This window comes from Anomaloglossus baeobatrachus, chromosome 6 (assembly GCF_048569485.1).
Source record: "Anomaloglossus baeobatrachus isolate aAnoBae1 chromosome 6, aAnoBae1.hap1, whole genome shotgun sequence".
NCBI classification, from domain to species: Eukaryota; Metazoa; Chordata; class Amphibia; order Anura; family Aromobatidae; genus Anomaloglossus; species Anomaloglossus baeobatrachus.
Window position 1 is genome coordinate 1,675,596 of NC_134358.1, and position 27,598 is coordinate 1,703,193.

A 27,598-nucleotide genomic window follows, 5' to 3' on the forward strand; every position below is an offset into this window, starting at 1 on the left:
TAGTCTGGGATCCTTCATGTGTTTCTTGTAAACTCTATGCGGCTTTCATATTGTGACGGGGTGTACATCAGAGCAAAGAGAGACAACAGGCCGAGGATGATCCAACAGGTTTATTCACAAGAACACTGGAACAGCACACGATAAGTCCACGTAAAACAGATTCGGGGGCCCTTCCCGACAATCCTCGGACCGGATAACAAAGCAATCGTCCTTACAGTAGTCCAAAGAGTTCCACACAATCCCACGTGGCCGCAGATCTCCAGTCTGTAACAGTCCACACACACAGACCCCAGGATCCAGCCTCAGCTATGGATCCTAGTCCTATTCCAGCCGAGCTCCAACTAACTGAACTAACCTGGGATCAGCCCCTTAGGTGGGCACACCTCCCCCTGGCCATTTGATGCATGAATGGACTTTAGACTGCTGGCTCTGTTCTGTTTACCAAGTTGTGGTTGGAGAAGTCCCATGCTGAGAAGAACAATATATATATGCAACCCCCACCAAATCAATGACAATAGCTACTGCTGAAGCCTGATTGCAATATGATACAGTCTGGGGGAAGGTATGGTCACTTACATCCCAAGACATAGTATTACAGCAAATACAGAGAGAAGGTAAAATACATCACATGGCATCTTATACAAAAATATGGAATGGAGAAAACTACATATATCATGACACATATGCCTTGCACTGAGGAGAGGCTTCTGTCGGCCACTCTGCCATAAAGGCCGGACTGGTGGAGGCTGCAGTAACGGGCCACTCTGCCATAAAGGCCGGACTGGTGGAGGCTGCAGTAACGGGCCACTCTGCCATAAAGGCCGGACTGGTGGAGGCTGCAGTAACGGGCCACTCTGCCATAAAGGCCGGACTGGTGGAGGCTGCAGTAACGGGCCGCTCTGCTATAAAGGCCTGACTGGTGGAGGCTGCAGTAACGGGCCACTCTGCCATAAAGGCCGGACTGGTGGAGGCTGCAGTAACTGGCCACTCTGCCATAAAGGCCGGACTGGTGGAGGCTGCAGTAACGGGCCACTCTGCCATAAAGGCCGGACTGGTGGAGGCTGCAGTAACGGGCCACTCTGCCATAAAGGCCGGACTGGTGGAGGCTGCAGTAACGGGCCACTCTGCCATAAAGGCCGGACTAGTGGAGGCTGCAGTAACGAGCCACTCTGCCATAAAAGCCGGACTGGTGGAGGCTGCAGTAACGGGCCACTCTGCCATAAAGGCAGGACTGGTGGAGGCTGCAGTAACGGGCCACTCTGCCATAAAGGCAGGACTGGTGGAGGCTGCAGTAACGGGCCACTCTGCCATAAAGGCCGGACTAGTGGAGGCTGCAGTAACGAGCCACTCTGCCATAAAAGCCAGACTGGTGGAGGCTGCAGTAACGGGCCACTCTGCCATAAAGGCAGGACTGGTGGAGGCTGCAGTGATAGGAGAAAGTGCCACAAAGTCAACTATCTCCCTCCTGCATCTCTGGAGCTCAGCCGCAGTGATCTTGGGGTTCTTCTTTACCTCTCACCAAGGCTCTTCTGCCACGACTGCTCAGTTTGGCTGGACGGCCGGGTCTAGGGAGAGTTCTGCTGGTCCCAAACTTCTTCCATTTAAGCATTATGGAGGCCACTGTGCTCTTAGGAACCTTGAGCACTGCAGAAATTCTTTTGTAACCTTGGCCAGATCTGTGCCTTGCCACAATTCTGTCTCTGAGCTCCTTGGGCCGTTCCTTTGACCTCATGATCCTCATTTGGTGTGACATGCAGTGTGAGCTGTGAGGTGTTATATAGACAGGGCGTGATTTGGAAAGGCGCACACCTATCAGTGTAATTACACACAGCTGGACCCCAATGAAGGAGCAGAACCATCTCAAGGAGGATCACAAGGAAATGGACAGCATGGGACTTACATATGAGTGTCTGAGCAAAGGGGCTGAATACTTATCACCATGTGATATACTGAGCAAAGGGGCTGAATACTTATCACCATGTGTTATACTGAGCAAAGGGGCTGAATAATTATGACCATGTGTTATACTGAGCAAAGGGGCTGAATACTTATCACCATGTGTTATACTGAGCAAAGGGGCTGAATACTTATGACCATGTGTTATACTGAGCAAAGGGGCTGAATACTTATCACCATGTGATATACTGAGCAAAGGGGCTGAATACCTATCACCATGTGTTATACTGAGCAAAGGGGCTGAATAATTATGACCATGTGTTATACTGAGCAAAGGGGCTGAATACTTATCACCATGTGATATACTGAGCAAAGGGGCTGAATACTTATCACCATGTGATATACTGAGCAAAGGGGCTGAATACTTATCACCATGTGAGATTTCAGTTTTTCTTGCTTAATAAATTTGAAATAATTTGTACATTTTTGTCTTTTTTCTGTGGAGATGGGGGATGGGGCAGAGTGTACATTAATGAGAATTTACCAAATGGTTGCAATGAAACAAAGTGAAAAATGTAAAGGGGTGTGAATACTTTCTGTACCCACTGTAAATAAATCAATCGGTGTAGGGCCCCCGTATTCTGATACCGGCACATATAAAGATATCTTAGCTGTGCATTGATATAGGAGGAACCACATGCGGCTTTTTTTTTTAATTATTTAAATAATTTTAAAACCTGACGTGCGGTCCCTCCCAATTTTGATTCCCAGCCATGATAAAGCCAACTGCTGGGGGCTGGTATTCTCAGGCTGGGGGGAACCATGGTTATTGGGTCCCCAGCTTAAAAATAGTAGCCTGCAGCCCCCAGGATTGCCACATCCATTATATGTGACAGTCCCAACACTTTGCCCGTCACGTCCCGATTTCCCTGGTGCGGTGGCAATCGGGGTAATAAGGGGTTAATAACAGCTCACAGCTGCCACTAAGCCCTAGATTAGTAATGGAAGGCATCTATGAGCCCCTCATCACTAATCTGTAAGGGAAAAGAAATAAACACAAGTCAGTTCTTATATTCTGCCAGCAGGAGGATTCTCTGGATTATCAGACATCTGGTAATGCAGAATGATTAGTGATCCCCCAGTCCCTGCTGCCCTCCTGCAGGACCCCGGAGTGTCGGGGGCCGACCTCCATATAACGCCCTCTGTCATCTCCAGGCACCCGACAAGAAGTCGTCCATGCTGACGTCCAGCGAGATCCTGAAGGGGAATAAGGAGAACAGGAAGACTGTGGTGGCCGGGAAAGGCTCCAGCGCCCTGCTGCTCTGGAAGAAGAGCGCCACCAAGAGGAGCCCCCACACCGCCAGCATCAGCGCCCTCCAGCTGCCGTTCAGTGCAGTGCAGAGTAACGAGTCCATGTACTGAGCCCGCCAGATCGTGCAGCCCACCCGCCTGGAGACACCAGGATCGCCCTGTATCCCTCCTGCCTGGAGACACCGGGACCGCCCTGTATCCCACCCGCCTGGAGACACCGGGACCGCCTTGTATCCCACCCGCATGGAGACACCAGGACCGCCCTGTATCCCACCCGCCTGGAGACACCAGGACCGCCCAGAATCCCACCTGCCTGGAGAACACCAGGACCGCCTTGTATCCCACCCGCCTGGCGACACCAGGACCGCCCTGTATCCCTCCCGCCTGGAGACACCAGTACCGCCCTGTATCCCACCCGCCTGGAGACACCAGGACCGCCCAGAATCCCACCCACCTGGAGACAATGGGACCGACCTGTGCCCCGAATGTAACCTGTCTGGAAACAACGGGACCCCACTGTACTCAACTGCCAGGACCACTCTACGCCCCAGATATCACTGCCCCAAGGAGCTGATGGGACTATATTGTCTCCTGAGCCCACTGCCCCTGGAGATGGGACCACTTTCCATCCCGAGGGGAGTACGGGACCACCCTGCGCCCTGGACTATGTATCAAGGGGACGCCCCTGTGCCCTGGACTCTGTCCCGAGGAGATGACGGGACCCCCTGTGCCCTGGACTCTATACTGAGGGGATGACGGGACCCCCTGTACCCTGGACTCTATACTGAGGGGATGACGGGACCGCCCTGTGCCCTGGACTCTGTCCCGAGGGGATGACGGGACCCCCCTGTGCCCTGGACTCTGTCCCGAGGGGATGACGGGACCCCCTGTGCCCTGGACTCTATACTGAGGGGATGACGGGACCCCCTGTGCCCTGGACTCTATACTGAGGGGATGACGGGACCCCCCTGTGCCCTGGACTCTATACTGAGGGGATGACGGGACCCCCCTGTGCCCTGGACTGTATACTGAGGGGATGACGGGACCCCCCTGTGCCCTGGACTCTATACTGAGGGGATGACGGGACCCCCCTGTGCCCTGGACTCTATACTGAGGGGATGACGGGACCCCCCTGTGCCCTGGACTCTATACTGAGGGGATGACGGGACCCCCTGTGCCCTGGACTCTATACTGAGGGGATGACGGGACCGCCTGTGCCCTGGACTCTATACTGAGGGGATGACGGGACCCCCCTGTGCCCTGGACTCTATACTGAGGGGATGACGGGACCCCCCTGTGCCCTGGACTCTATACTGAGGGGATGACGGGACCCCCCTGTGCCCTGGACTCTATACTGAGGGGATGACGGGACCCCCTGTGCCCTGGACTCTATACTGAGGGGATGACGGGACCGCCTGTGCCCTGGACTCTATACTGAGGGGATGACGGGACCCCCCTGTGCCCTGGAATCTATACTGAGGGGATGACGGGACCCCCCTGTGCCCTGGACTCTATACTGAGGGGATGACGGGACCCCCCTGTGCCCTGGACTCTATACTGAGGGGATGACGGGACCCCCTGTGCCCTGGACTCTATACTGAGGGGATGACGGGACCCCTCTGTGCCCTGGACTCTATACTGAGGGGATGACTGGACCCCCCTGTGCCCTTGACTCTATACTGAGGGGATGACGGGACCCCCTGTGCCCTGGACTCTATACTGAGGGGATGACTGGACCCCCCTGTGCCCTTGACTCTATACTGAGGGGATGACGGGACCCCCCTGTGCCCTGGACTCTATACTGAGGGGATGACGGGACCCCCTGTGCCCTGGACTCTATACTGAGGGGATGACGGGACCCCCTGTGCCCTGGACTCTATACTGAGGGGATGACGGGACCCCCCTGTGCCCTGGACTCTATACTGAGGGGATGACTGGACCCCCCTGTGCCCTGGACTCTATACTGAGGGGATGACTGGACCCCCTGTGCCCTGGACTCTATACTGAGGGGATGACTGGACCCCCGTGTGCCCTGGACTCTATACTGAGGGGATGATGGGACCCCCCTGTGCCCTGGACTCTATACTGAGGGGATGACGGGACCCCCTGTGCCCTGGACTCTATACTGAGGGGATGACGGGACCCCCCTGTGCCCTGGACTCAAAACTGAGGGGATGACTGGACCCCCCTGTGCCCTGGACTCTATACTGAGGGGATGACGGGACCCCCCTGTGCCCTGGAGTCTATACTGAGGGCATGACGGGACCCCCCTGTGCCCTGGACTCTATACTGAGGGGATGACGGGACCCCCTGTGCCCTGGACTCTATACTGAGGGGATGACTGGACCCCCGTGTGCCCTGGACTCTATACTGAGGGGATGATGGGACCCCCCTGTGCCCTGGACTCTATACTGAGGGGATAACGGGACCCCCCGTGCCCTGGACTCTATACTGAGGGGATGACGGGACCCCCCTGTGCTCTGGACTCTATACTGAGGGGATGACGGGACCCCCCTGTGCCCTGGAGTCTATACTGAGGGGATGACGGGACCCCCCTGTGCCCTGGACTCTATACTGAGGGGATGACGGGACCCCCTGTGCCCTGGACTCTATACTGAGGGGATGACGGGACCCCCCTGTGCCCTGGACTCTATACTGAGGGGATGACTGGACCCCCCTGTGCCCTGGACTCTATACTGAGGGGATGACTGGACCCCCCTGTGCCCTGGACTCTATACTGAGGGGATGACGGGACCCCCCTGTGCCCTGGACTCTATACTGAGGGGATGACGGGACCCCCCTGTGCCCTGGACTCTATACTGAGGGGATGACGGGACCCCCCTGTGCTCTGGACTCTATACTGAGGGGATGACGGGACCCCCTGTGCCCTGGACTCTATACTGAGGGGATGACTGAACCCCCGTGTGCCCTGGACTCTATACTGAGGGGATGATGGGACCCCCTGTGCCCTGGACTCTATACTGAGGGGATGACGGGACCCCCTGTGCCCTGGACTCTATACTGAGGGGATGACGGGACCCCCTGTGCTCTGGACTCTATACTGAGGGGATGACGGGACCCCCCTGTGCCCTGGACTCTGTACTGAGGGGATGATGGGACCCCCCTGTGCCCTGGACTCTATACTGAGGGGATGACGGGACCCCCCTGTGCCCTGGACTCTATACTGAGGGGATGACGGGACCCCCTGTGCCCTGGACTCTATACTGAGGGGATGACGGGACCCCCCTGTGCCCTGGACTCTATACTGAGGGGATGACGGGACCCCCCTGTGCCCTGGACTCTGTCCCGAGGGGATGACGGGACCCCCCTGTGCCCTGGACTCTATACTGAGGGGATGACGGGACCCCCCTGTGCCCTGGACTCTATACTGAGGGGATGACGGGACCCCCCTGTGCCCTGGACTCTATACTGAGGGGATGACGGGACCCCCCTGTGCCCTGGACTCTGTCCCGAGGGGATGACGGGACCCCCTGTGCCCTGGACTCTATACTGAGGGGATGACGGGACCCCCCTGTGCCCTGGACTCTATACTGAGGGGATGACGGGACCCCCCTGTGCCCTGGACTCTATACTGAGGGGATGACGGGACCCCCCTGTGCCCTGGACTCTATACTGAGGGGATGACGGGACCCCCCTGTGCCCTGGACTCTGTCCCGAGGGGATGACGGGACCCCCCTGTGCCCTGGACTCTATACTGAGGGGATGACGGGACCCCCCTGTGCCCTGGACTCTGTCCCGAGGGGATGATGGGACCCCCTGTGCCCTGGACTCTATACTGAGGGGATGACGGGACCCCCCTGTGCCCTGGACTCTATACTGAGGGGATGACGGGACCCCCCTGTGCCCTGGACTCTGTCCCGAGGGGATGACGGGACCCCCCTGTGCCCTGGACTCTATACTGAGGGGATGACGGGACCCCCCTGTGCCCTGGACTCTGTCCCGAGGGGATGACGGGACCCCCTGTGCCCTGGACTCTATACTGAGGGGATGACGGGACCCCCCTGTGCCCTGGACTCTATACTGAGGGGATGACGGGACCCCCCTGTGCCCTGGACTCTGTCCCGAGGGGATGACGGGACCCCTGTGCCCTGGACTCTATACTGAGGGGATGACGGGACCCCCCTGTGCCCTGGACTCTATACTGAGGGGATGACGGGACCCCCCTGTGCCCTGGACTCTATACTGAGGGGATGACGGGACCCCCCTGTGCCCTGGACTCTGTCCCGAGGGGATGACGGGACCCCCCTGTGCCCTGGACTCTATACTGAGGGGATGACGGGACCCCCCTGTGCCCTGGACTCTGTCCCGAGGGGATGACGGGACCCCTGTGCCCTGGACTCTATACTGAGGGGATGACGGGACCCCCCTGTGCCCTGGACTCTATACTGAGGGGATGACGGGACCCCCCTGTGCCCTGGACTCTATACTGAGGGGATGACGGGACCCCCCTGTGCCCTGGACTCTGTCCCGAGGGGATGACGGGACCCCCCTGTGCCCTGGACTCTATACTGAGGGGATGACGGGACCCCCCTGTGCCCTGGACTCTGTCCCGAGGGGATGACGGGACCCCCCTGTGCCCTGGACTCTATACTGAGGGGATGACGGGACCCCCTGTGCCCTGGACTCTATACTGAGGGGATGACGGGACCCCCCTGTGCCCTGGACTCTATACTGAGGGGATGACGGGACCCCCCTGTGCCCTGGACTCTGTCCCGAGGGGATGACGGGACCCCCTGTGCCCTGGACTCTATACTGAGGGGATGACGGGACCCCCCTGTGCCCTGGACTCTATACTGAGGGGATGACGGGACCCCCCTGTGCCCTGGACTCTATACTGAGGGGATGACGGGACCCCCCTGTGCCCTGGACTCTATACTGAGGGGATGACGGGACCCCCTGTGCCCTGGACTCTATACTGAGGGGATGACGGGACCCCCCTGTGCCCTGGACTCTATACTGAGGGGATGACGGGACCCCCCTGTGCCCTGGACTCTATACTGAGGGGATGACGGGACCCCCCTGTGCCCTGGACTCTGTCCCGAGGGGATGACGGGACCCCCCTGTGCCCTGGACTCTATACTGAGGGGATGACGGGACCCCCCTGTGCCCTGGACTCTGTCCCGAGGGGATGACGGGACCCCCCTGTGCCCTGGACTCTGTCCCGAGTGGATGACGGGACCCCCCTGTGCCCTGGAGTCTATACTGAGGGGGTGACGGGACCCCCCTGTGCCCTGGACTCTGTCCCGAGGGAATGACGGGACCCCCTGTGCCCTGGACTCTGTCCCGAGGGGATGACTGGACCCCCCTGTGCCCTGGACTCTATACTGAGGGGATTACGGGACCCCCCTGTACCCTGGACTCTGTCCCGAGGGGATGACGGGACCCCCCTGTGCCCTGGACTCTATACTGAGGGGATGACGGGACCCCCCTGTGCCCTGGACTCTATACTGAGGGGATGACGGGACCCCCCTGTGCCCTGGACTCTATACTGAGGGGATGACGGGACCCCCTGTGCCCTGGACTCTGTCCCGAGGGGATGACGGGACCCCCTGTGCCCTGGACTCTATACTGAGGGGATGACGGGACCCCCCTGTGCCCTGGACTCTATACTGAGGGGATGACGGGACCCCCCTGTGCCCTGGACTCTGTCCCGAGGGGATGACGGGACCCCCCTGTGCCCTGGACTCTATACTGAGGGGATGACGGGACCCCCCTGTGCCCTGGACTCTGTCCCGAGGGGATGACGGGACCCCCTGTGCCCTGGACTCTATACTGAGGGGATGACGGGACCCCCCTGTGCCCTGGACTCTATACTGAGGGGATGACGGGACCCCCCTGTGCCCTGGACTCTGTCCCGAGGGGATGACGGGACCCCCCTGTGCCCTGGACTCTATACTGAGGGGATGACGGGACCCCCCTGTGCCCTGGACTCTATACTGAGGGGATGACGGGACCCCCCTGTGCCCTGGACTCTATACTGAGGGGATGACGGGACCCCCCTGTGCCCTGGACTCTGTCCCGAGGGGATGACGGGACCCCTGTGCCCTGGACTCTATACTGAGGGGATGACGGGACCCCCCTGTGCCCTGGACTCTATACTGAGGGGATGACGGGACCCCCCTGTGCCCTGGACTCTATACTGAGGGGATGACGGGACCCCCCTGTGCCCTGGACTCTTTCCCGAGGGGATGACGGGACCCCCCTGTGCCCTGGACTCTATACTGAGAGGATGACGGGACCCCACTGTGCCCTGGACTCTGTCCCGAGGGGATGACGGGACCCCTGTGCCCTGGACTCTATACTGAGGGGATGACGGGACCCCCCTGTGCCCTGGACTCTATACTGAGGGGATGACGGGTCCCCCCTGTGCCCTGGACTCTATACTGAGGGGATGACGGGACCCCCCTGTGCCCTGGACTCTGTCCCGAGGGGATGACGGGACCCCCCTGTGCCCTGGACTCTATACTGAGGGGATGACGGGACCCCCCTGTGCCCTGGACTCTGTCCCGAGGGGATGACGGGACCCCCCTGTGCCCTGGACTCTATACTGAGGGGATGACGGGACCCCCTGTGCCCTGGACTCTATACTGAGGGGATGACGGGACCCCCCTGTGCCCTGGACTCTATACTGAGGGGATGACGGGACCCCCCTGTGCCCTGGACTCTGTCCCGAGGGGATGACGGGACCCCCTGTGCCCTGGACTCTATACTGAGGGGATGACGGGACCCCCCTGTGCCCTGGACTCTATACTGAGGGGATGACGGGACCCCCCTGTGCCCTGGACTCTATACTGAGGGGATGACGGGACCCCCCTGTGCCCTGGACTCTATACTGAGGGGATGACGGGACCCCCTGTGCCCTGGACTCTATACTGAGGGGATGACGGGACCCCCCTGTGCCCTGGACTCTATACTGAGGGGATGACGGGACCCCCCTGTGCCCTGGACTCTATACTGAGGGGATGACGGGACCCCCCTGTGCCCTGGACTCTGTCCCGAGGGGATGACGGGACCCCCCTGTGCCCTGGACTCTATACTGAGGGGATGACGGGACCCCCCTGTGCCCTGGACTCTGTCCCGAGGGGATGACGGGACCCCCCTGTGCCCTGGACTCTGTCCCGAGTGGATGACGGGACCCCCCTGTGCCCTGGAGTCTATACTGAGGGGGTGACGGGACCCCCCTGTGCCCTGGACTCTGTCCCGAGGGAATGACGGGACCCCCTGTGCCCTGGACTCTGTCCCGAGGGGATGACTGGACCCCCCTGTGCCCTGGACTCTATACTGAGGGGATTACGGGACCCCCCTGTACCCTGGACTCTGTCCCGAGGGGATGACGGGACCCCCCTGTGCCCTGGACTCTATACTGAGGGGATGACGGGACCCCCCTGTGCCCTGGACTCTGTCCCGAGGGGATGACGGGACCCCCCTGTGCCCTGGACTCTATACTGAGGGGATGACGGGACCCCCCTGTGCCCTGGACTCTATACTGAGGGAATGACGGGACCCCCCTGTGCCCTGGACTCTGTCCCGAGAGGATGACGGGACCCCCGGTGCCCTGGACTCTATACTGAGGGGATGACGGGACCCCCCTGTGCCCTGGAGTCTATACTGAGGGCATGACGGGACCCCCCTGTGCCCTGGACTCTATACTGAGGGGATGACGGGACCCCCCTGTGCCCTGGACTCTGTCCCGAGGGGATGACGGGACCCCCCTGTGCCCTGGACTCTATACTGAGGGGATGACGGGACACCCTGTGCCCTGGACTCTATACTGAGGGGATGACGGGACCCCCCTGTGCCCTGGAGTCTATACTGAGGGGATGACGGGACCTCCCTGTGCCCTGGAGTCTATACTGAGGGGATGACGGGACCCCCCTGTGCCCTGGACTCTATACTGAGGGGATGACGGGACCCCCTGTGCCCTGGACTCTATACTGAGGGGATGACGGGACCCCCTGTGCCCTGGACTCTATACTGAGGGGATGACGGGACCCCCTGTGCCCTGGACTCTATACTGAGGGGATGACGGGACCCCCCTGTGCCCTGGACTCTGTCCCGAGGGGATGACGGGACCCCCCTGTGCCCTGGACTCTATACTGAGGGGATGACGGGACCCCCTGTGCCCTGGACTCTATACTGATGGGATGACGGGACCCCCCTGTGCCCTGGACTCTATACTGAGGGGATGACGGGACCCCCCTGTGCCATGGACTCTGTCCCGAGGGGATGACGGGACCCCCCTGTGCCCTGGACTCTATACTGAGGGGATGACGGGACCCCCTGTGCCCTGGACTCTATACTGAGGGGATGCCGGGACCCCCCTGTGCCCTGGACTCTATACTGAGGGGATGACGGGACCCCGCTGTGCCCTGGACTCTATACTAAGGGGATGACGGGACCCCCCTGTGCCCTGGACTCTATACTGAGGGGATGACGGGACCCCCCTGTGCCCTGGACTCTGTCCCGAGGGGATGACTGGACCCCCCTGTGCCCTGGACTCTATACTGAGGGGATGACGGGACCCCCCTGTGCCCTGGACTCTGTCCCGAGGGGATGACTGGACCGCCCTGTGCCCTGGACTCTATACTGAGGGGATGACGGGACCCCCTGTGCCCTGGACTCTGTCCCGAGGGGATGACGGGACCCCCCTGTGCCCTGGACTCTATACTGAGGGGATGACGGGACCCCCCTGTGCCCTGGACTCTGTCCCGAGGGGATGACGGGACCCCCCTGTGCCCTGGACTCTGTCCCGAGGGGATGACGGGACCCCCTGTGCCCTGGACTCTATACTGAGGGGATGACGGGACCCCCCTGTGCCCTGGACTCTATACTGAGGGGATGACGGGACCCCCTTGTGCCCTGGACTCTATACTGAGGGGATGACGGGACCCCCCTGTGCCCTGGACTCTATACTGAGGGGATGACGGGACCCCCTGTGCCCTGGACTCTATACTGAGGGGATGACGGGACCCCCCTGTGCCCTGGACTCTATACTGAGGGGATGACTGGACCCCCCTGTACCCTGGACTCTGTCCCGAGGGGATGACAGGACCCCCCTGTGCCCTGGATTCTATACTGAGGGGATGACGGGACCCCCCTGTGCCCTGGACTCTATACTGAGGGGATGACGGGACCCCCCTGTGACCTGGACTCTGTCCCGAGGGGATGACGGGACCCCCCTGTGCCCTGGACTCTATACTGAGGGGATGACGGGACCCCCCTGTGCCCTGGACTCTATACTGAGGGGATGATGGGACCCCCCTGTGCCCTGGACTCTATACTGAGGGGATGACGGGACCCCCCTGTGCCCTGGACTCTATACTGAGGGGATGACGGGACCCCCCTGTGCCCTGGACTCTGTCCCGAGGGGATGACGGGACCCCCCTGTGCCCTGGACTCTGTCCCGAGGGGATGACGGGACCCCCTGTGCCCTGGACTCTATACTGAGGGGATGACGGGACCCCCCTGTGCCCTGGACTCTATACTGAGGGGATGACGGGACCCCCCTGTGACCTGGACTCTGTCCCGAGGGGATGACGGGACCCCTGTGCCCTGGACTCTATACTGAGGGGATGACGGGACCCCCCTGTGCCCTGGACTCTATACTGAGGGGATGACGGGACCCCCCTGTGCCCTGGACTCTATACTGAGAGGATGACGGGACCCCCCTGTGCCCTGGACTCTATACTGAGGGGATGCCGGGACCCCCCTGTGCCCTGGACTCTATACTAAGGGGATGACGGGACCCCCTGTGCCCTGGACTCTATACTGAGGGGATGACGGGACCCCCCTGTGCCCTGGACTCTATACTGAGGGGATGACGGGACCCCCTGTGCCCTGGACTCTATACTGAGGGGATAACGGGATCCCCCTGTGCTCTGGACTCTATACTGAGGGGATGACGGGACCCCCCTGTGCCCTGGACTCTATACTGAGGGGATGACAGGACCCCTCTGTCCCCTGGACTCTATACTGAGGGGATGCCGGGACCCCCCTGTGCCCTGGACTCTATACTGAGGGGATGCCGGGACCGCCCTGTGCCCTGGACTCTATACTGAGGGGATGACGGGACCCCCCTGTGCCCTGGACTCTATACTGAGGGGATGACGGGACCCCCCTGTGCCCTGGACTCTATACTAAGGGGATGACGGGACCCCCTGTGCCCTGGACTCTATACTGAGGGGATGACGGGACCCCCCTGTGCCCTGGACTCTATACTGAGGGGATGACGGGACCCCCCTGTGCCCTGGACTCTATACTGAGGGGATGACGGGAACCCCATGTGCCCTGGACTCTATACTGAGGGGATGCCGGGACCCCCCTGTGCCCTGGACTCTATACTAAGGGGATGACGGGACCCCCTGTGCCCTGGACTCTATACTGAGGGGATGACGGGACCCCCCTGTGCCCTGGACTCTATACTGAGGGGATGACGGGACCCCCCTGTGCCCTGGACTCTATACTGAGGGGATGACGGGACCCCCTGTGCCCTGGACTCTATACTGAGGGGATGACGGGACCCCCCTGTGCCCTGGACTCTATACTGAGGGGATGACGGGACCCCCCTGTGCCCTGGACTCTGTCCCGAGGGGATGACGGGACCCCCCTGTGCCCTGGACTCTATACTGAGGGGATGACGGGACCCCCTGTGCCCTGGACTCTATACAGAGGGGATGACGGGACCCCCCTGTGCCCAGGACTCTATACTGAGGGGATGACGGGACCCCCCTGTGCTCTGGACTCTATACTGAGGGGATGACGGGACCCCCTGTGCCCTGGACTCTATACTAAGGGGATGACGGGACCCCCCTGTGCCCTGGACTCTATACTGAGGGGATGACGGGACCCCCCTGTGCCCTGGACTCTATACTGAGGGGATGACGGGACCCCCCTGTGCCCTGGACTCTATACTGAGGGGATGACGGGACCCCCCTGTGCCCTGGACTCTATACTGAGGGGATGACGGGACCCCCCTGTGCCCTGGACTCTATACTGAGGGGATGACGGGACCCCCTGTGCCCTGGACTGTATACTGAGGGGATGACAGGACCCCCTGTGCCCTGGACTCTATACTGAGGGGATGACGGGACCCCCTGTGCCCTGGACTCTATACTGAGGGGATGACGGGACCCCCCTGTGCCCTGGCCTCTATACTGAGGGGATGACTGGACCCCCCTGTGCCCTGGACTCTATACTGAGGGGATGACGGGACCGCCTGTGCCCTGGCCTCTATACTGAGGGGATGACGGGACCCCCCTGTGCCCTGGACTCTACTGAGGGGATGACGGGACCCCCCTGTGCCCTGGACTCTATACTGAGGGGATGACGGGACCCCCCTGTGCCCTGGACTCTATACTGAGGGGATGACGGGACCCCCCTGTGCCCTGGACTCTATACTGAGGGGATGACGGGACCCCCCTGTGCTCTGGACTCTATACTGAGGGGATGACGGGACCGCCTGTGCCCTGGACTCTATACTGAGGGGATGACGGGACCGCCTGTGCCCTGGACTCTATACTGAGGGGATGACGGGACCGCCTGTGCCCTGGCCTCTATACTGAGGGGATGACGGGACCGCCTGTGCCCTGGACTCTATACTGAGGGGATGACGGGACCGCCTGTGCCCTGGACTCTATACTGAGGGGATGACGGGACAGCCTGTGCCCTGGACTCTATACTGAGGGGATGACGGGACCCCCCTGTGCCCTGGACTCTATACTGAGGGGATGACGGGACCCCCCTGTGCCCTGGACTCTATACTGAGGGGATGACGGGACCACCTGTGCCCTGGCCTCTATACTGAGGGGATGACGGGACCGCCTGTGCCCTGGACTCTATACTGAGGGGATGACGGGACCCCTCTGTGCCCTGGACTCTATACTGAGGGGATGACGGGACCGCCTGTGCCCTGGCCTCTATACTGAGGGGATGACGGGACCCCCCTGTGCCCTGGACTCTATACTGAGGGGATGACGGGACCCCCCTGTGCCCTGGACTCTATACTGAGGGGATGACGGGACCCCCCTGTGCCCTGGACTCTATACTGAGGGGATGACGGGACCGCCTGTGCCCTGGCCTCTATACTGAGGGGATGACGGGACCCCCCTGTGCCCTGGACTCTATACTGAGGGGATGACGGGACCACCTGTGCCCTGGCCTCTATACTGAGGGGATGACGGGACCGCCTGTGCCCTGGACTCTATACTGAGGGGATGACTGGACCCCCCTGTGCCCTGGACTCTATACTGAGGGGATGACGGGACCGCCTGTGCCCTGGCCTCTATACTGAGGGGATGACGGGACCCCCCTGTGCCCTGGACTCTATACTGAGGGGATGACGGGACCCCCCTGTGCCCTGGACTCTATACTGAGGGGATGACGGGACCCCCCTGTGCCCTGGACTCTATACTGAGGGGATGACGGGACCCCCCTGTGCTCTGGACTCTATACTGAGGGGATGACGGGACCGCCTGTGCCCTGGACTCTATACTGAGGGGATGACGGGACCGCCTGTGCCCTGGCCTCTATACTGAGGGGATGACGGGACCGCCTGTGCCCTGGACTCTATACTGAGGGGATGACGGGACCGCCTGTGCCCTGGCCTCTATACTGAGGGGATGACGGGACCGCCTGTGCCCTGGACTCTATACTGAGGGGATGACGGGACCCCCTGTGCCCTGGACTCTATACTGAGGGGATGACGGGACCGCCTGTGCCCTGGACTCTATACTGAGGGGATGACGGGACAGCCTGTGCCCTGGACTCTATACTGAGGGGATGACGGGACCCCCCTGTGCCCTGGACTCTATACTGAGGGGATGACGGGACCCCCCTGTGCCCTGGACTCTATACTGAGGGGATGACGGGACCACCTGTGCCCTGGCCTCTATACTGAGGGGATGACGGGACCGCCTGTGCCCTGGACTCTATACTGAGGGGATGACGGGACCCCCTGTGCCCTGGACTCTATACTGAGGGGATGACGGGACCCCCTGTGCCCTGGACTCTATACTGAGGGGATGACGGGACCCCCCTGTGCCCTGGACTCTATACTGAGGGGATGACGGGACCGCCTGTGCCCTGGACTCTATACTGAGGGGATGACGGGACCGCCTGTGCCCTGGCCTCTATACTGAGGGGATGACGGGACCCGCCTGTGCCCTGGCCTCTATACTGAGGGGATGACGGGACCCCTCCTGTGCCCTGGACTCTATACTGAGGGGGATGACGGGACCACCTGTGCCCTGGCCTCTATACTGAGGGGATGACGGGACCGCCTGTGCCCTGGACTCTATACTGAGGGGATGACGGGACCCCCTGTGCCCTGGACTCTATACTGAGGGGATGACGGGACCCCCTGTGCCCTGGACTCTATACTGAGGGGATGACGGGACCCCCCTGTGCCCTGGACTCTATACTGAGGGGATGACGGGACCGCCTGTGCCCTGGACTCTATACTGAGGGGATGACGGGACCGCCTGTGCCCTGGCCTCTATACTGAGGGGATGACGGGACCGCCTGTGCCCTGGACTCTATACTGAGGGGATGACGGGACCGCCTGTGCCCTGGCCTCTATACTGAGGGGATGACGGGACCGCCTGTGCCCTGGCCTCTATACTGAGGGGATGACGGGACCCCCCTGTGCCCTGGACTCTATACTGAGGGGATGACGGGACCGCCTGTGCCCTGGACTCTATACTGAGGGGATGACGGGACCGCCCTTCGCCCCGGACCTTGCGAGCGCACAATGTACATAAATGTATGAGATAATTTATATGACGAGGACGTTGCTTAGTAATAAATCCTCGTTCTCTGCAGTCGCGGTCACGTTCCGCCCTCGCGGTGATGGCCGCACCCGTCACTGATAGGTTCCCGCGCTCTGATGACCTCTAGTCGCCGTAATCCTCCATGATGGGTCGCCATGGTAACAGAGCAAACACGGCCCTGTAATCTCCTGCAGGTGGGAAGAAGTGAAGACAAAGGGGAGGAGCTGGCTGCAGGGGCGGAGCAAGGAAGGATCGTCTGTTACCATGGAGACTCAAAGCTCTGCAGACAAGCCAAATAGCAAATCACCTGTATTAATCAGCCAGCTCCTGAAATCCTCTCCTGTGTGATACTGTGTGCTGAGCCGTGTATCTAATCCTATCCTGTGTGATACTGTCTGCTGAGCCGTGTATCTAATCCTCTCCTGTGTGATACTGTCTGCTGAGCCGTGTATCTAATCCTCTCCTGTGTGATACTGTCTGCTGAGCAGTGTATCTAATCCTCTCCTGTGTGATACTGTCTGCTGAGCCGTGTATCTAATCCTCTCCTGTGTGATACTGTCTGCTGAGCTGTGTATCTAATCCTCTCCTGTGTGATACTGTCTGCTGAGCCGTGTATATAATCCTCTCTGTGTGATACTGTCTGCTGAGCTGTGTATCTAATCCTCTCCTGTGTGATACCGTCTGCTGAGCTGTGTATCTAATCCTCTCCTGTGTGATACTGACTGCTGAGCTGTGTATCTAATCCTCTCCTGTGTGATACTGTCTGCTGAGCTGTGTATCTAATCCTCTCCTGTGTGATACTGACTGCTGAGCTGTGTATCTAATCCTCTCCTGTGTGATACTGTCTGCTGAGCTGTGTATCTAATCCTCTCCTGTGTGATACTGTCTGCTGAGCCGTGTATCTAATCCTCTCCTGTGTGATACTGTCTGCTGAGCTGTGTATCTAATCCTATCCTGTGTGATACTGTCTGCTGAGCCGTGTATCTAATCCTCTCCTGTGTGATACTGTCTGCTGAGCCGTGTATCTAATCCTCTCCTGTGTGATACTGACTGCTGAGCCGTGTATCTAATCCTCTCCTGTGTGATACTGTCTGCTGAGCTGTGCATCTAATCCTCTCCTGTGTGATACTGTCTGCTGAGCCGTGTATCTAATCCTCTCCTGTGTGATACTGTCTGCTGAGCTGTGTATCTAATCCTCTCCTGTGTGATACTGTCTGCTGAGCTGTGCATCTAATCCTCTCCTGTGTGATACTATCTGCTGAGCCGTGTATCTAGTCCTCTCCTGTGTGATACTGTCTGCTGAGCTGTGTATCTATTCCTCTCCTGTGTGATACCGTCTGCTGAGCTGTGTATCTAATCCTCTCCTGTGTGATACTCTCTGCTGAGCTGTGTATCTAATCCTATCCTGTGTGATACTGTCTGCTGAGGCTGTGTATCTAATCCTATCCTGTGTGATACTGTCTGCTGAGCTGTGTATCTTATCGTCTCCTGTGTGATACTGTCTGCTGAGCCGTGTATCTTATTCTCTCCTGTGTGATACTGTCTGCTGAGCCGTGTATCTAATCCTATCCTGTGTGATACTGTCTGCTGAGCTGTGCATCTAATCCTCTCTTGTGTTATACTGTCTGCTGAGCTGTGTATCTAATCCTCTCCTGTGTGATACTCTCTGCTGAGCTGTGTATCTAATCCTCTCCTGTGTGACACTGTCTGCTGAGCTGTGTATCTAATCCTCTCCTGTGTGATACTGTCTGCTGAGCCGTGTATCTAGTCCTCTCCTGTGTGATACTGTCTGCTGAGCCGTGGATCTAATCCACTCCTGTGTGATACTGTCTGCTGAGCCGTGTATCTACTCCTCTACTGTGTGATACTGTTGCTGAGCCGTGTATCTAATCCTCTCCTTTGTGATACTGTCTGCTGAGCCGTGTATCTAATCCTTTCCTTTGTGATACTGTCTGCTGAGCCGTGTATCTAATCCTCTCCTGTGTGATACCGTTTGCTGAGCCGTGTATCTAATCCTCTCCTGTGTTATACCGTCTGCTGAGCCGTGTACCTAATCCTCTCCTGTGTGATACCGTCTGCTGAGCCGTGTATCTAATCCTCTCCTGTGTTATACCGTCTGCTGAGCCCGTGTATCTAATCCTCTCCTGTGTGATACTGTCTGCTGAGCTGTGTATCTAATCCTCTCCTGTGTGATACTGTCTGCTGAGCCGTGTATCTAATCCTATCCTTGTGATACTGTCTGCTGAGCCGTGTATCTAATCCTCTCCTTTGTGATACTGTCTGCTGAGCCGTGTATCTAATCCTCTCCTTTGTGATACTGTCTGCTGGGCCGTGTATCTAATCCTATCCTGTGTGACACTGTCTGCTGAGCCGTGTATCTAATCCTCTCCTTTGTGATACTGTGTGCTGAGCTGTGTATATAATCCTCTCCTGTGTGATACTGTCTGCTGAGCCGTGTATCTAATCCTCTCCTGTGTGATACTGTCTGCTGAGCTGTGTATCTAATCCTCTCCTGTGATACTGTCTGCTGAGCCGTGTATCTAATCCTCTCCTTTGTGATACTGTCTGCTGAGCCGTGTATCTAATCCTCTCCTGTGTGATACTGTCTGCTGAGCCGTTTATCTAATCCTCTCCTTTGTGATACTGTCTGCTGAGCTGTGTATCTAATCCTCTCCTTTGTGATACTGTCTGCTGAGCCGTGTATCTAATCCTCTCCTTTGTGATACTGTCTGCTGAGCCGTGTATCTAATCCTATCCTGTGTGATACTGTCTGCTGAGCTGTGTATCTAATCCTCTCCTGTGTGGTACTGTCTGCTGAGCCGTGTATCTAATCCTATCCTGTGTGATACTGTCTGCTGAGGCCGTGTATCTAATCCTCTCCTGTGTGATACTGTCTACTTGAGTGGAGTATCTAATCCTCTCCTGTGTGATACTGTCTGCTGAGCCGTGTATCTAATCCTCTCCTGTGTGATACTGTCTGCTGAGCCGTGTATCTAATCCTCTCCTGTGTGATACTGTCTGCTGAGCCGTGTATCTAATCCTCTCCTGTGTGATACTGTCTGCTGAGCCGTGTATCTAATCCTCTCCTGTGTGATACTGTCTGGTGAGCCGTATATCTAATCCTCTCCTGTGTGATACTGTCTGCTGAGCCGTATATTTAATCCTCTCCTGTGTGATACTGTCTGCTAAGCTGTGTATCTAATCCTCTCCTGTGTGATACTGTCTGCTGAGCCGTGTATCTAATCCTCTCCTGTGTGATACTCTGTGCTGAGCCATGTATCTAATCCTCTCCTGTGTGATACTGTCTGCTGAGCCATGTATCTAATCCTCTCCTGTGATACTGTCTGCTGAGCCGTGTATCTTATCCTCTCCTGTGTGATACCGTCTGCTGAGCTGTGTATCTTATCCTCTCCTGTGTGATACTGTCTGCTGAGCCGTGTATCTTATCCTCTCCTGTGTGATACCGTCTGCTGAGCTGTGTATCTAATCCTCTCCTGTGTGATACTGTCTGCTGAGCCGTGTATCTAATCCTTTCCTGTGTGATACTGTCTGCTGAGCTGTGTATCTTATCCTCTCCTGTGTGATACTGTCTGCTGAGCCGTGTATCTAATCCTTTCCTGTGTGATACTGTCTGCTGAGCCGTGTATCTAATCCTCTCCTGTGTGATACTGTCTGCTGAGCCGTATATCTAATCCTCTCCTGTGTGATACTGTCTGCTGAGCCGTGTATCTAATCCTCTCCTGTGTGATACTGTCTGCTGAGCTGTGTATCTAATCCTCTCCTGTGTGATACTCTGTGCTGAGCCATGTATCTAATCCTCTCCTGTGTGATACTGTCTGCTGAGCCGTGTATCTAATCCTCTCCTGTGTGATACAGTCTGCTGAGCTGTGTATCTAATCCTCTCCTGTGTGATACTGTCTGCTGAGCCGTGTATCTAATCCTTTCCTGTGTGATACTGTCTGCTGAGCTGTGTATCTTATCCTCTCCTGTGTGATACTGTCTGCTGAGCCGTGTATCTAATCCTTTCCTGTGTGATACTGTCTGCTGAGCCGTGTACCTAATCCTCTCCTGTGTGATACTGTCTGCTGAGCCGTATATCTAATCCTCTCCTGTGTGATACTGTCTGCTGAGCCGTGTATCTAATCCTCTCCTGTGTGATACTGTCTGCTGAGCTGTGTATCTAATCCTCTCCTGTGTGATACTCTGTGCTGAGCCATGTATCTAATCCTCTCCTGTGTGATACTGTCTGCTGAGCCGTGTATCTAATCCTCTCCTGTGTGATACAGTCTGCTGAACCGTGTATCTTATCCTCTCCTGTGTGATACTGTCTGCTGAGCCGTGTATCTAATCCTTTCCTGTGTGATACTGTCTGCTGAGCCGTGTATCTAATCCTCTCCTGTGTGATACTGTCTGCTGAGCCGTATATCTAATCCTCTCCTGTGTGATACTGTCTGCTGAGCGGTGTATCTAATCCTCTCCTGTGTGATACTGTCTGCTGAGCTGTGTATCTAATCCTCCTGTGTGATACTCTGTGCTGAGCCATGTATCTTATCCTCTCCTGTGTGATACTGTCTGCTGAGCCGTGTATCTAATTTTTTTCCTGTGTGATACTGTCTGCTGAGCCGTGTATCTAATCCTCTCCTGTGTGATACTGTCTGCTGAGCCGTATATCTAATCCTCTCCTGTGTGATACTGTCTGCTGAGCCGTGTATCTAATCCTCTCCTGTGTGATACTGTCTGCTGAGCCGTATATTTAATCCTCTCCTGTGTGATACTGTCTGCTGAGCTGTGTATCTAATCCTCTCCTGTGTGATACTGTCTGCTGAGCCGTGTATCTAATCCTCTCCTGTGTGATACTCTGTGCTGAGCCATGTATCTAATCCTCTCCTGTGTGATACTGTCTGCTGAGCCGTGTATCTAATCCTCTCCTGTGTGATACTGTCTGCTGAGCCGTGTATCTTATCCTCTCCTGTGTGATACCGTCTGCTGAGCTGTGTATCTTATCCTCTCCTGTGTGATACTGTCTGCTGAGCCGTATATCTAATCCTCTCCTGTGTGATACTGTCTGCTGAGCCGTGTATCTAATCCTCTCCTGTGTGATACTGTCTGCTGAGCTGTGTATCTAATCCTCTCCTGTGTGATACTGTCTGCTGAGCTGTGTATCTAATCCTCTCCTGTGTGATACTCTGTGCTGAGCCATGTATCTTATCCTCTCCTGTGTGATACTGTCTGCTGAGCCGTGTATCTAATCCTTTCCTGTGTGATACTGTCTGCTGAGCCGTGTATCTAATCCTCTCCTGTGTGATACTGTCTGCTGAGCCGTATATCTAATCCTCTCCTGTGTGATACTGTCTGCTGAGCCGTGTATCTAATCCTCTCCTGTGTGATACTGTCTGCTGAGCTGTGTATCTAATCCTCTCCTGTGTGATACTGTCTGCTGAGCTGTGTATCTAATCCTCTCCTGTGTGATACTCTATGCTGAGCCATGTATCTAATCCTCTCCTGTGTGATACTGTCTGCTGAGCCGTGTATCTAATCCTCTCCTGTGTGATACCGTCTGCTGAGCTGTGTATCTAATCCTCTCCAGTGTGACTACTGTCTGCTGAGCCGTGTATCTATTCCTCTCCTGTGTGATACTGTCTTCTGAGCCGTGTATCTAATCCTCTTCTGTGTGATACTGTCTGCTGAGCTGTGTATCTTATCCTCTCCTGTGTGATACCGTCTGCTGAGCTGGGTATCTAATCCTCTCCTGTGTGATACCGTCTGCTGAGCTGTGTATCTAATCCTCTCCTGTGTGATACCGTCTGCTGAGCCGTGTATCTAATCCTATCCTGTGTGATACCGTCTGCTGAGCCGTGTATCTAATCCTCTCCTGTGTGATACTGTCTGCTGAGCCATGTATCTAATCCTATCCTGTGTGATACTGTCTGCTGAGCCGTGTATCTAATCCTCTCCTGTGTGATACTGTCTGCTGAGCTGTGTATCTAATCCTCTTCTGTGTGATACTGTCTGCTGAGCTGTGTATCTAATCCTCTCCTGTGTGATACTCTGTGCTGAGCCATGTATCTAATCCTCTCCTGTGTGATACTGTCTGCTGAGCTGTGTATCTATGCCCTGGACTCTATACTGAGGGGATGACGGGACCCCCCTGTGCCCTGGAGTCTATACTGAGGGGATGACGGGACCCCCTGTGCCCTGGACTCTGTCCCGAGGGGATGACGGGACCCCCTGTGCCCTGGACTCTATACTGAGGGGATGACGGGACCCCCTGTGCCCTGGACTCTATACTGAGGGGATGACGGGACCCCCCTGTGCCCTGGACTCTATACTGAGGGGATAACGGGACCCCCCTGTGCCCTGGACTCTATACTGAGGGGATGACGGGACCCCCCTGTTCCCTGGACTCTATACTGAGGGGATAACGGGATCCCCCTGTGCTCTGGACTCTATACTGAGGGGATGACGGGACCCCTCTGTCCCCTGGACTCTATACTGAGGGGATGCCGGGACCCCCCTGTGCCCTGGACTCTATACTGAGGGGATGCCGGGACCGCCCTGTGCCCTGGACTCTATACTGAGGGGATGACGGGACCCCCCTGTGCCCTGGACTCTATACTGAGGGGATGACGGGACCCCCCTGTGCCCTGGACTCTATACTGAGGGGATGACGGGACCGCCTGTGCCCTGGACTCTGTACTGAGGGGATGACGGGACCCCCCTGTGCCCTGGACTCTATACTGAGGGGATGACGGGACCCCCCTGTGCCCTGGACTCTATACTGAGGGGATGACGGGACCCCCTGTGCCCTGGACTCTATACTGAGGGGATGACGGGACCCCCTGTGCCCTGGACTCTATACTGAGGGGATGACGGGACCCCCTGTGCCCTGGACTCTATACTGAGGGGATGACAGGACCCCCCTGTGCCCTGGACTCTGTCCCGAGGGGATGACGGGACCCCCCCTGTGCCCTGGACTCTATACTGAGGGGATGACGGGACCCCCTGTGCCCTGGACTCTATACTGAGGGGATGACGGGACCCCCTGTGCCCTGGACTCTATACTGAGGGGATGACGGGACCCCCCTGTGCCCTGGACTCTATACTGAGGGGATGACGGGACCCCCTGTGCCCTGGACTCTATACTGAGGGGATGACGGGACCCCCCTGTGCTCTGGACTCTATACTGAGGGGATGACGGGACCCCCCTGTGCCCTGGACTCTATACTGAGGGGATGACGGGACCCCCCTGTGCTCTGGACTCTATACTGAGGGGATGACGGGACCCCCTGTGCCCTGGACTCTATACTAAGGGGATGACGGGACCCCCCTGTGCCCTGAACTCTATACTAAGGGGATGACGGGACCGCCTGTGCCCTGGCCTCTATACTGAGGGGATGACGGGACCCCCCTGTGCCCTGGACTCTATACTGAGGGGATGACGGGACGCCCCTATGCCCTGGACTCTATACTGAGGGGATGACGGGACCCCCCTGTGCCCTGGACTCTATACTGAGGGGATGACGGGACCCCCTGTGCCCTGGACTCTATACTAAGGGGATGACGGGACCCCCCTGTGCCCTGAACTCTATACTAAGGGGATGACGGGACCGCCTGTGCCCTGGCCTCTATACTGAGGGGATGACGGGACCCCCCTGTGCCCTGGCCTCTATACTGAGGGGATGACGGGACCCCCCTGTGCCCTGGACTCTATACTGAGGGGATGACGGGACCCCCCTGTGCCCTGGACTCTATACTGAGGGGATGACGGGACCCCCCTGTGCCCTGGACTCTATACTGAGGGGATGACGGGACGCCCCTATGCCCTGGCCTCTATACTGAGGGGATGACGGGACCCCCCTGTGCCCTGGCCTCTATACTGAGGGGATGACGGGACCCCCCTGTGCCCTGGACTCTATACTGAGGGGATGACGGGACCCCCCTGTGCCCTGGACTCTATACTGAGGGGATGACGGGACCCCCTGTGCCCTGGACTCTATACTGAGGGGATGACGGGACCCCCCTGTGCCCTGGACTCTATACTGAGGGGATGACGGGACCCCCCTGTGCCCTGGACTCTATACTGAGGGGATGACGGGACCGCCTGTGCCCTGGACTCTATACTGAGGGGATGACGGGACCGCCTGTGCCCTGGACTCTATACTGAGGGGATGACGGGACCCCCCTGTGCCCTGGACTCTATACTGAGGGGATGACGGGACCCCTCTGTGCCCTGGACTCTATACTGAGGGGATGACGGGACCCCCCTGTGCCCTGGCCTCTATACTGAGGGGATGACGGGACCCCCCTGTGCCCTGGACTCTATACTGAGGGGATGACGGGACCCCCCTGTGCCCTGGACTCTATACTGAGGGGATGACGGGACCGCCTGTGCCCTGGCCTCTATACTGAGGGGATGCCGGGACCCCCCTGTGCCCTGGCCTCTATACTGAGGGGATGACGGGACGCCCCTATGCCCTGGACTCTATACTGAGGGGATGACGGGACCCCCCTGTGCCCTGGACTCTATACTGAGGGGATGACGGGACGCCCCTATGCCCTGGACTCTATACTGAGGGGATGACGGGACCCCCTGTGCCCTGGACTCTATACTGAGGGGATGACGGGACCGCCTGTGCCCTGGCCTCTATACTGAGGGGATGACGGGACCGCCTGTGCCCTGGCCTCTATACTGAGGGGATGACGGGACCGCCTGTGCCCTGGCCTCTATACTGAGGGGATGACGGGACCGCCTGTGCCCTGGCCTCTATACTGAGGGGATGACGGGACCGCCTGTGCCCTGGACTCTATACTGAGGGGATGACGGGACCCCCCTGTGCCCTGGACTCTATACTGAGGGGATGACGGGACCGCCCTGTGCCCTGGACTCTATACTGAGGGGATGACGGGACCCCCCTGTGCCCTGGACTCTATACTGAGGGGATGACGGGACCCCCTGTGCCCTGGACTCTATACTGAGGGGATGACGGGACCCCCCTGTGCCCTGGACTCTATACTGAGGGGATGACGGGACCGCCTGTGCCCTGGACTCTATACTGAGGGGATGACGGGACCGCCCTTCGCCCCGGACCTTGCGAGCGCACAATGTACATAAATGTATGAGATAATTTATATGACGAGGACGTTGCTTAGTAATAAATCCTCGTTCTCTGCAGTCGCGGTCACGTTCCGCCCTCGCGGTGATGGCCGCACCCGTCACTGATAGGTTCCCGCGCTCTGATGACCTCTAGTCGCCGTAATCCTCCATGATGGGTCGCCATGGTAACAGAGCAAACACGGCCCTGTAATCTCCTGCAGGTGGGAAGAAGTGAGGACAAAGGGGAGGAGCTGGCTGCAGGGGCGGAGCAAGGAAGGATCGTCTGTTACCATGGAGACTCAAAGCTCTGCAGACAAGCCAAATAGCAAATCACCTGTATTTAATCAGCCAGCTCCTGAAATCCTCTCCTGTGTGATACTGTGTGCTGAGCTGTGTATCTAATCCTCTCCTGTGTGATACTGTCTGCTGAGCTGTGTATCTAATCCTATCCTGTGTGATACTGTCTGCTGAGCCGTATATCTAATCCTCTCCTGTGTGATACTGTCTGCTGAGCCGTGTATCTAATCCTCTCCTGTGTGATACTGTCTGCTGAGCAGTGTATCTAATCCTCTCCTGTGTGATACTGTCTGATGAGCCGTGTATCTAATCCTCTCCTGTGTGATACTGTCTGCTGAGCTGTGTATCTAATCCTCTCCTGTGTGATACTGTCTGCTGAGCTGTGTATCTAATCCTCTCCTGTGTGATACTGTCTGCTGAGCCGTGTATCTAATCCTCTCCTGTGTGATACTGTCTGCTGAGCTGTGTATCTAATCCTCTCCTGTGTGATACTGTCTGCTGAGCTGTGTATCTAATCCTCTCCTGCGTGATACTGTCTGCTGAGCCGTGTATCTAATCCTCTCCTGTGTGATACTGTCTGCTGAACCGTGTATCTAATCCTATCCTGTGTGATACTGTCTGCTGAGCTGTGTATCTAATCCTATCCTGTGTGATACTGTCTGCTGAGCTGTGTATCTAATCCTATCCTGTGTGATACTGTCTGCTGAGCCGTGTATCTAATCCTCTCCTGTGTGATACTGTCTGCTGAGCTGTGTATCTAATCCTATACTGTGTGATACTGTCTGCTGAGCTGTGTATCTAATCCTATCCTGTGTGATACTGTCTGCTGAGCCGTGTATCTAATCCTCTCCTGTGTGATACTGTCTGCTGAGCCGTGTATCTAATCCTCTCCTGTGTGATACTGTCTGCTGAGCCGTGTATCTAATCCTCTCCTGTGTGATACTGTCTGCTGAGCTGTGTATCTAATCCTATCCTGTGTGATACTGTCTGCTGAGCTGTGTATCTAATCCTATCCTGTGTGATACTGTCTGCTGAGCCGTGTATCTAATCCTCTCCTTTGTGATACTGTCTGCTGAGCAGTGTATCTAATCCTCTCCTGTGTGATACTGTCTGCTGAGCCGTGTATCTAATCCTCTCCTGTGTGATACTGTCTGCTGAGCTGTGTATCTAATCCTATCCTGTGTGATACTGTCTGCTGAGCCGTGTATCTAAT

At 57.6% G+C, this 27,598-nt stretch overlaps 1 protein-coding gene across 1 annotated transcript in view; it reads left to right on the plus strand.

Annotated features, from left to right (window-relative positions):
- The window catches only part of RHPN1 (rhophilin Rho GTPase binding protein 1), a 96,322-nt gene extending 91,993 nt beyond the window's left edge, over positions 1-4,329 (plus strand). The window contains exon 15 of the mRNA XM_075315971.1: positions 3,112-4,329. Coding sequence (XP_075172086.1) covers positions 3,112-3,318 — 207 coding nt within the window. The 3' untranslated portion in view covers positions 3,319-4,329. The remainder of the gene's footprint in view (positions 1-3,111) is intronic.
- The last annotated feature ends 23,269 nt before the right edge of the window (positions 4,330-27,598 follow it).